Here is a 10,862-nt window from a genome sequence, read left to right as displayed (position 1 = left end):
AGAGACTTTGTAGAATACACTGGATTTTACTATATTGATTTAGCTTGTTTCGTTCTCTTGCTTTTGTATCGTAAGCGTAGACTATTTTATCAGAGAGCAGAAAAATGGGGCATTAGAGGGTTAAGCGAGTGGCGCACGCCGCTGCATATGGTCTTCATAGATTTTAAAAAAGCTTTTGATTCGATAAGGCGAAGATCAATATGGAAAGCTATGGCACGCATAGAGGTCCCAAGGAAAATAATAAATATCATCAAAGCTATGTACACTAAATCCACGCTACAAGTACGTCAAAATGGTACAGTCAGTGACCCATTTTACGCAAACGATGGAGTTAAACATGGATGTCCACTTTCGCCACTTCTATTTGCAGTAGTTCTAGATGACATTATACTAAAGTTGTGTCAACATAAAAGAGGGAAAGTATGGACAGGCACCTTGGATACCTAGAATACGCAGACGACATATGTCTACTATCCCATAAACACTCTGACATGCAAAATAAGCTAACGACCTCGCCGCCATGTCAAAAGAAGTAGGCTTGGAAGTGAATATTAGCAAAACCTTTGCAATGCGTATAAATCAATCCTCGGATAGAAACTTCAACATCTCCAATCAGCCCATATCCTTTGTCGAGAAATTTTGTTATCGGGGCAGTATGATGTCAAGTGACAACGGTATAGAAGAAGACGTTGATCACCGACTGAAAAAAAGCCAGATAAGCTTTTGGCCGTCTAAAGAAAGTATGTAGGGCAAGACAAATATCTCAGAACACAAAAGTAAAGATCACTTTATATGGTCGGAAATCTATATTTCGATATGTTACAAACGAAATGACAAACTTATTATACCCCCATCACCATTCTATGGTGGTGGGTATAAAAACTTGTAAAACTATAGTTTTTTTTGTCTGCTGAAAAATAGCAGTCTGTATTTGCTTTTAAGAGCTGTCTTTTTCTATGGACGTACTACATGGAAAGGTAAAGGAATTTCTGTAGAAAGGTCGCTGCATTTTGATCTAACGAATTTGTTTTAAAATGTTATGCAAAAATTTCCCTGTTTTATCAGATTTTTATGTTGTGTCTACTAACAAATTTCTTTGGGTATATATGTCTGTCTTGAGTAGACTTTTGGGCGCAATTAAATTTTTAAGTTATTTATTTAATCAATCTGGTTCTATCGGCCGAAAACAAAAAATCTAGGAAATTGGTAGAATTTGCAGTTTTTCATATTGGTTTTTTTTTTTTTTATTTTGAACAGTCTCTCTGAATCGATTATGAAAATCTTAGAAAGTTGATTTCCATAGTACATTTTATTTAAAAAAAAGTAGAACTCAATTTTTAGATCCCTTTGAAACAGTAAATTTTGCGTTCACGCAAAATACACTGTCTAAGTAGTTTTTTTTAAACTCTATTCCATATTTTTTAAGGTTTACATAGGTTAGTTATTTAAAATCGGGTGTTTTTTTAGCGTTGGGGTGATTATTTTTTGCAGCAAATGCATTCTTTAACAATTGTAAGATTTTTTTAGATAAAAAACGAACAATATTATTGTATGGAAAAAACATTAAATAATAATCAATTTCTTTTTTTTTCACGATTAAAGGATTTTGCATTAAAAGCTTCAAAGTCAATACCAATGAGAAATATTTCATCAATGTCTGTCAAACCGAAGAGATACCCCCACCAGAAGATATCACAGAAGCTGAATTAACGGAAATTTTGAACTCAGACGAACCAAGCTCTTATCGCATACCAATGAGCATATCAGAGCCTCGTGTTACCAAAGATAAATCCGATAATCCCGTAGATGCTGTTGACTTTGCTGTCAATCCGAAATTCTTTGCTAAAATTGAAAAATCGATACTATTTCGTGATTTCTTTTTGGTTTTAATTGCCGAAGCTCTTAGTGAGAAATACAATGTACAGATAAAAGTCGATAAAGCAATAATTCTAACTAAGCGTAAATTTATTGGTACTCTGGTATCACATCGTGTACGTAATAATGATGTTAAAACTGTATTAAGCTCTTATCGTAATCCTAAAAAAGAGGATCTCAAGAAACTACAATCCCTGGAAGGTGGACAAAAATCCTTGATACAAGAAGTCAATGCTAACGAAGTGCAGGCCTTAAAAAAGAAGTCAGAAGAAATGAAACAACAACAATCTCAACGCATTAAACAGGAAATATCACAGGCATCTTCTACGATTCCTGATTATAAATTAAGGGCCCGCATTAAAGACGAAGAAGTTGAAGAGGTACAAGCTGAATTCTATCTACCGAAATGTGTAAGTATTGAGGACACATCATCAACTACAATCGGCGGGTGGACTTTATTAATTGTTACCAATGTGTTTACAGATTTCTTCCCATGAATTGACTTTGGACATAGGCGAAGATCGTATTTTATTGGAATCTATGAAACATGGCTATCTCTTTGATAAATTTGTAAATTACCGTTTGAATCAAGAAAGAGCTCGCGCCATATTTGATAAAACTAATAAGGTGTGTATTGCTGGAATGGTTGTATTACAATAGCTTAGATTATAGCTTAACTTGTTTCATGGCATAATATACTCATAGAAAAATGTCGGTAACGGCATATGCTGTTATATGTTTGAAGTTTCGGTCCATCACAACATTGATTGGCTAGATCTTTAATTTATAATGTTACTCAATGGATTTTCAATATATTTTATTAAAATCATAACTATTTTATTAAAATCATAACGAAAATATACTTAAAAGCTACCATGCAATCAAAGAAACAAATCTGCTAAAAAAATTAACACCGCAAATATTCTTCAAATCTACCATATTATAATACATTCATAGAAAATTTCGCTACTAACAACAGCCCTTGAGATGCCTTAAAAGCGTCGTTGTTCCTTAATTTAAAAAATATTCAAATTTTTCAATAGTCCTAGTTTGACTTTTTTGCCTTAGCCCAAATAAATAAGGATAATCAAATAGACAATGTTTGTTTTTTTAACAAACAGAGACTGCTTACATCAGCAGACTTTCCGATGTTTTAGTAGATATTTCTGCTGCGGCAAATTTCTTTGAGTTAATAGTTGTAATTGTATGGTTTAGTTTTTATTATTTTTTTTTTTTTTTAGTGTATAGTTGTAATTATGTGGTTTGGTTTTTTTCAATTTTTTGCTTTTGAAAGTATTGATATAAATTATAAAATTGTATTTTTGTTTTGTTTCTTTCAGATGTTACAAATACGTATCCCTGTTATACCGGCTCAATAAATTCCATAAACCTTTAAATTAGTTCGACACTATTTTAAATATAAAACTTAATATAATTTATAATATAGAGATTGAAATTTATGGAGAATTCTGTATATAATCGAAAATTAACTTAGTTTTAATTTGATGTACTCATATTGAAAGATAGGTAAGTCATCTCTTAAAACAAGTAAAGGTCGGTACTATGTTCGGTTTCGTTTAAAATTTTCACGGATAATTTATTAAAATAGTTAATTTTAAAGTTGCTAATTTTACTATTTTATTCAATTGATGTGTACGGTCTTTTTAGTCAAAATTTAAGAGGAAAGTCTTTTTACTTATTTTTTTTTAAGTATTTTAAGAAAGATTAAGGGGAGATTAAGATTTCAGTGGAATACGGGTAACGACTGTTTTTTCTTTAAGATATGCACCTCCAGACGAAATTGCCGCTACCAATAAGAAATGCATTGCTATATATTTGATAACGAAAATACCGTGATGAGTTATTGTCAATTGTTTACATATTGCTCCCATAAGAAATGCATTGAAAAACTGTTTTATTGACACCCAAACGAAATTTCCGCTAGATGTGCATACCGGTCTTTAAATCCCAATTGACTGAGGCTGTGCTACCCACGAAACGATCGATCCATTCGGAGTGTGCACGGTTTTATCTAATGGGGCGACTACCATTGTGCCATAAGCTCTTAAAGCCAATTTTAAAAAGCTTATGGGAGCTTGGAATCGTTTCTGTACTGTCAGTAAGTCAGTTTTGCTATGTTTTTCTTATGTGATAATATATAAACAATCATTAACATCTTACGCTATGGAAAAATAATTGTTTATACATTCTCTTCCATAAAAAATGGTCAAAACGGCCTTGTTGGCATGCAACATGAGCTGTATAATTTGACGTTAGCGTAATATTTTGGTTGCCAAATAATTCAAAAGAGCTGCATACCGGGCTACAGAAGGTAGCAAAGGGGTTGTATATTCGACTGTTTACTTTTTCTCATGTTGATTACTACCTTATCGACATGGAAACATTTGCTTTCCGTTAAAGACCGGTTTGCCCCTCTAAATATCAGAAATTTCGGTTGCGTGTCAATAACACAGTTTTGCCATATATTTCTTATGGGAGCAAAATGTAACAGAATTTTCATTAGCAAATATAGCAATGCATATCTTATGGGTAGTAAAAACTTCGTTAGAGGTGCATACCGGCCTGGTATACAGCTTGCAAGAATACATGTTGCCTGAAACGCCGTTCGAACTCGGCTATAAAAAAGTAGGTCCTTTGTCATGGACCTAAACACAGAATCGGCCAGCGCAAGGGACTGCATACTCTAAGTGAGGCTGCCAATATGCCTAACCTACGATAATTCCTGTTGCATTCCAATAAGACAGTTTTGCTAGATATTACTTGTGGTTAGCTGAAATTTCTGCTAGAGGGCTTAGCAGATAAGAATGGCTCACGAAAGTGTCAGTAGCAAACGTACCAAAACCTTTCGTATGGAAAGTGATGTTATCAATTTTCAGTACCAATGCCTTTTCTATGGGAAGCGAAATTTTCGCCAGAGGTGTCTTATGGCCGGACGATAACGTCGTCCTAACAAGAACTTCGCCGGTATGCATCTCTAGCGAAAATTTCCGCTACCCTTAAGTAATGCAACCAACAAGAAGAGAATGGCCAAAAAAGTAGTGAAAATGTTTTTTTTTTTTGATTGGATTTTGCATTTTTTCGACATTTTAATCTGTTTTTAACCCATTTGGAACAAAAAAATTATAAAATTGGTGGACAGCTGCCAATCTGGCTTTAGGAGCCACCACAGCACAACTTCTTTAATGATTCATGTCACGGACAATATAAGACGATCTTTAGACCGTAGGAATCCTTTTTTATACATCCTTCTTTTATACATTGATAACCAGTACTAGGCCGATCCCTCTCAGGAGTGCATTTATTTTCTCAAGATCGGTTAGGAATCCACAAATATTTATTCCTAGAATTAGGAACAGTGTATATGCTAGATCATTTTTGGTGAGAGTGGCTAGATGTTGGAATGTTCTGCCTTATGGTTTAAGAATTTTTTCCCATACTAACAATGTTTTCCGCTTGAAATTACTTCAGGGCTTTTCAGATGGAGTCTTGTGATTTTAATATTATGATCTTGCATAGTTGTTTATATTTTTAATACACTAAGTTTCTGTGCTAGTGGACCACATACTATACTACAAGGCATATTAATTAAAGGTAAAGTCACGAGCAAGCGTGTGTACCCCCCCATGATATTAATAATGTCAAACTAAAATGGCATATCACTCAAGTTTTGTTTGTATGTGTAGTGTTGTTGTGTTTGTGCATGTGTAGTGTTTTTGTATTGTTGAATGCATATATAAAACATCAACATTGTTGAATACTAAACGTAAACAAAGCCTTTGACAAGATGAATGTCGATATTAGTCACCTGATTGCATGACTTTACCTCTTTAATATGCCTTGACTATACTACAGGTATTGACTTATTATGATTTCTTGTTTTGTTTTTTTTTTTTTTTTTTTTTTTTAATGGCTGGGGAGCCTTGAATCAAGTTTAGAATTGTAAGGTTTTTTGTTTTTTTTTATTTCCTTTAGCTTTATTCTAGCTATTTAGATATATCCAAAAACTCAGATATTGTTGTTTATTGTAATATATTGTTACGTTTTTATATTTAGGCGTTTTTAATTACCGGACAATTAAAACACAGTTCTTTTAAATAACGACAATCTACAATTTATTTACTATGACTTCACACTTTACAATTCGTTCACACTGAAGTTATTCGTTTGACGCTTTAATTAAGACTGACTCGTTATGCGCTTTACAGATTATCAGTTATTCCGGACGACAGAGCTCGTGTCGAACATATCCCATATATTGTGCACATTATAAGTTAAGTCCGAAGGCATAATCGATACTGCTGCATGTTTATGGGATCGATAACACATTTACCGATTATTTAATCATCGCCGACAAGTCGTATCGATCCGACACACTGTAAGATTCTTTACAAACACCGACATTCCGTCCGGAATAACTGATAATCTGTAAAGCGCATTAGCAGCATGCGAGCGCTTTTATATATGACGGTGTGGCAATACGAGAACATTCTGGTAGCACTACAATATTCTGGCAACGCCAGAACATTCTTAGACAATGCTAGAAGGATCTAAAGGGTGATTTGTTAAGAGCTTGATAACTTTAAAAAAAAAAAACGCATAAAATTTGCAAAATCTCATCGGTTCTTTATTTGAAACGTTAGATTGGTCCATGACATTTACTTTTTGAAGATAATTTCATTTAAATGTTGACCGCGGCTGCGTCTTAGGTGGTCCATTCGGAAAGTCCAATTTTGGGCAACTTTTTCGAGCATTTCGGCCGGAATAGCCCGAATTTCTTCGGAAATGTTGTCTTCCAAAGCTGGAATAGTTGCAGGCTTATTTCTGTAGACTTTAGACTTGACGTAGCCCCACAAAAAATAGTCTAAAGGCGTCAAATCGCATGATCTTGGTGGCCAACTTACCGGTCCATTTCTTGAGATGAATTGTTCTCCGAAGTTTTCCCTCAAAATGGCCATAGAATCGCGAGCTGTGTGGCATGTAGCGCCATCTTGTTGAAACCACATGTCAACCAAGTTCAGTTCTTCCATTTTTGGCAACAAAAAGTTTGTTAGCATCGAACGATAGCGATCGCCATTCACCGTAACGTTGCGTCTAACAGCATCTTTGAAAAAATACGGTCCAATGATTCCACCAGCGTACAAACCACACCAAACAGTGCATTTTTCGGGATGCATGGGCAGTTCTTGAACGGCTTCTGGTTGCTCTTCACTCCAAATGCGGCAATTTTGCTTATTTACGTAGCCATTCAACCAGAAATGAGCCTCATCGCTGAACAAAATTTGTCGATAAAAAAGTGGATTTTCTGCCAACTTTTCTAGGGCCCATTCACTGAAAATTCGACGTTGTGGCAGATCGTTCGGCTATTCATGATGAAATGTCAAAGCATACTGAGCATCTTTCTCTTTGACACCATGTCTGAAATCCCACGTGATCTGTCAAATACTAATGCATGAAAATCCTAACCTCAAAAGAATCACCCTTTACGACCATTAAGTAATTCGTCTGGTGGCTGCCAAACACATACACACTCACATAGATATATGCTCGCATTACTACAACAACAATGACAATAGACAATGAGATGAAATGAGAAAGCAAAATAACAAAGCAAAGGGGTTGTTATTCTATGAGAGAGTAAGAACTAACATTTCGGTAAGCAAACAAAAGAACATAAAAGAAATTCAGGAAAATACTAGAAAATGAATAGATGATTCCAACAAGTGATAGCGAAATTTTATCGTTACAATTTTAAATTTTAAATTAACGGAAATTAATTTAAATAAACTTATATCTATAATTATCATATTCGTAACAATATATTATTTGGCCACGTTGGCTTCATATTACAAATATGTTCAATAAAATCAAATGAATCCGGGTATACCTGCAATATTAGATCTAAGTAAGGCGTTTAATTCTGTTGACCACACTATTCTCTTAAATAAGCTTTTATCTCTGTTCCGTTTTTCGCACTACTCATGTATGTTAATTTGTCCTTTCTTGTCGGATCGATCGCAGTTTGTGATATCTAATGGTCGATCGTCTGGGACTCGTGCAATACACTATGGTGTCCCGCAAGGTTCCATTCTAGGTCCGTTGCTTTTTATGTTATATGTCAACGACATTTGTGAATGTGTTCATTTCATTCTTCGGATTCTTCTTTGGGTAATTGCATTCGGGAACTTGGCGACGATATTGGGCGTATTTCTGTGTGGTGTTACGAGACTAATATCTGCTTAAATGTGCGGAAAACTAATTGTGTTTTGTTTCATGGGGCGCGTAATCACTCTGCAAGTATTACGGTACAGAATTCTGTTGTATTTTGTTCTACTTCCGTTTCCTGTTTAGGATTTGAGATTGATTCTGGACTGAGTTTCACGGGTCATATTTCCTCTGTCTGCTCAAAAGTGAATTTGACTCTAACGAAGTTATATAGTATTGATGTTATTCTACCGTTTGATGTACGACACAGACTAGGTTAGGTTAGGTTAAAGTGGCAGCCCGATTAATTTTCAGGCTCACTTAGACTATTCAGTCCATTGTGATACCACATTTAACTAAAAGTACCTATTACATATGGGCACTTCTAGTCTTAAGGCCGGTATGCACCTCTAGCGAAAAATTTCATTCCCATAAGAAATGCATTGCTATTTATGCTAACGAAATTTTCGGTAGCGTTCAATTTCGTAAGCTGGTACGCACCTCTAATGAAAATAACAGGGTTGTCAAAAGCATATTTTGGCAGCAAACATTTAATTTATTACAATCATTGTGTGCGTAAAAGTTTTAAAAGGTCTGTAAATAATAAACAATTTATTTGAGGAATATTTGGAACATATATTAACAATGTTTAAAAGCGATTAGCTGGTTTAAAATTTGTGTACACAGCCCTGTTTTTTTTTGTTGCAGACTTAAATAAATTTTTGCTACCGAAAATTTCGCTAGAGGTGCATACCGGCCTTTAACCACTGAACCTTCTCTATTATTTACTTTTGTGGAACCAACCAGATTGCACCAAAAACATTAACAAACTGCTTAAGTTAACGTTTTCCAGGTCAGCCAGTAATCTAAAGCTATATGCTCCTAATATTCGCTTACGCCTTACACAAAAAGCAGGACACTCACACAAGAAGTGTTTAATTGATTCCTTTTCCTCCACATCATGACAGCTTATATAATAGTCATTATACTTCACACCTATAGTTTTTGCAAATTCGCCTATCTGTGAGGCGTTATTATCGATTTTGCTCCCATAAAAAATACATTGCAAAACTGTATTATTGACGCGCAATCGTAATTTCCGCTAGAGGTGAATACCGGCTTTAAGCCCTTTGTGCCCATCTAGTAAAAATTTCAGCTACTAAAGGGTGATTCTTTTGAGGTTAGGATTTTCATGCATTAGTATTTGACAGATCACGTGGGATTTCAGACATGGTGTCAAAGAGAAAGATGCTCAGTATGCTTTGACATTTCATCATGAATAGACTTACTAACGAGCCACAACGTCGAATTTTCAGTGAATGGGCCCTAGAAAAGTTGGCAGAAAATCCGCTTTTTTATCGACAAATTTTGTTCAGCGATGAGGCTCATTTCTGGTTGAAAGGCTACGTAAATAAGCAAAATTGCCGCATTTGGAGTGAAGAGCAACCAGAAGCCATTCAAGAACTGCCCATGCATCCCGAAAAATGCACTGGTTGGTGTGGTTTGTACGCTGGTGGAATCATCCCTGCCAACATTTTTTGAATTTGGGGACTCTTTTGAGAATCCCCACTACGTCGAAAACAATCATATACGACATCAAAAACTCGTCGGAAAAGCGCCGTCACTATTGAGAAGTTGTACCACGCCAAGTTACTACAAAAATGTTTCGCATGAGTGCAATTATTAGGTGCCTTTATAGATCAATTTAGAACGACGCCAATAAGGGACCCTCCAAACAATCAGAAAAAGTGCATTTTAAGATAGTTGTAAAAGAATCATTGTGGTCGAGTAAAACACGTTTGTTTAGATATTTATTAATTTGATTAAACATTTACAAATTCTTAAAAATATAACATTTATACCACTATCACATTACATTTAACATAATTTTTGGCATTAATGATGATGTTGAGTTACAAGTAGCGAGTTACATGTTGCTGCGTCTATCAACCAGTGTTTTTATTCCATGGAGGCAGCGTGTCTGTAAAATATCTGAAAAACAATCACTTTATTCCATTTGGAAAATCAAATATTTGTTCACCAATATACCTTTCACAATTTTAAGCGTATAATCTATGTTTTCAGAACTTTATTTTCGTTTTTATTTAATTAAAATATAACAAGCTGGTTGCGCTTGGCGTTTCACAAAAAAAAAAAAATGGCTTTTTTAACAGTAGGGATGGCAAATTACTTGCATGTACTTTTTGATGTACCTTTTCATGATGGTTGAAGTGACATTTACGAGTCTGTGGTAACGATGAGGTTGAAATGGAACTTTGAAATGCTGGCAGGGATTGGACCGTATTTTTTCAAAGATGCTGTTGGACGCAACGTTACGGTGAATGGCGATCGCTATCGTTCGATGCTAACAAACTTTTTGTTGCCAAAAATGGAAGAACTGAACTTGGTTGACATGTGGTTTCAACAAGATGGCGCTACATGCCACACAGCTCGCGATTCTATGGCCATTTTGAGGGAAAACTTCGGAGAACAATTCATCTCAAGAAATGGACCGGTAAGTTGGCCACCAAGATCATGCGATTTGACGCCTTTAGACTATTTTTTGTGGGGCTACGTCAAGTCTAAAGTCTACAGAAATAAGCCAGCAACTATTCCAGCTTTGGAAGACAACATTTCCGAAGAAATTCGGGCTATTCCGGCCGAAATGCTCGAAAAAGTTGCCCAAAATTGGATTTTCCGAATGGACCACCTAAGACGCAGCCGCGGTCAACATTTAAATGAAATTATCTTCAAAAAGTAAATGT

General features: G+C 35.2%; 1 protein-coding gene and 1 long non-coding RNA gene across 2 annotated transcripts; one reads left to right on the top strand and one right to left on the bottom strand.

The window, feature by feature from the left end:
* The first annotated feature begins 520 nt into the window (after positions 1–520).
* On the top strand, positions 521–3,254 carry Pih1D1 (PIH1 domain containing 1). Its single transcript, XM_075294865.1, has 4 exons — positions 521–740; positions 1,603–2,285; positions 2,359–2,502; positions 3,216–3,254. Exons 1-4 carry the CDS (start codon positions 521–523, stop codon positions 3,252–3,254), a joined length of 1,086 nt encoding a protein of 361 aa, XP_075150980.1.
* A 6,621-nt stretch (positions 3,255–9,875) lies between these two features.
* Positions 9,876–10,353, bottom strand: LOC142224134 (uncharacterized). Its single transcript, XR_012719048.1, has 2 exons — positions 10,147–10,353; positions 9,876–10,089 (listed from the first exon to the last, which is right to left on the bottom strand). It is a non-coding gene; the product is annotated as an uncharacterized LOC142224134 (long non-coding RNA).
* Between the last annotated feature and the right edge of the window lie 509 nt (positions 10,354–10,862).

Source organism: Haematobia irritans, chromosome 2 (assembly GCF_050003625.1).
Source record: "Haematobia irritans isolate KBUSLIRL chromosome 2, ASM5000362v1, whole genome shotgun sequence".
Classification (NCBI taxonomy): Eukaryota; Metazoa; Arthropoda; class Insecta; order Diptera; family Muscidae; genus Haematobia; species Haematobia irritans.
Note: the sequence above shows the minus strand (reverse complement) of the source record. Positions and strands in the feature narration are given on the sequence as shown.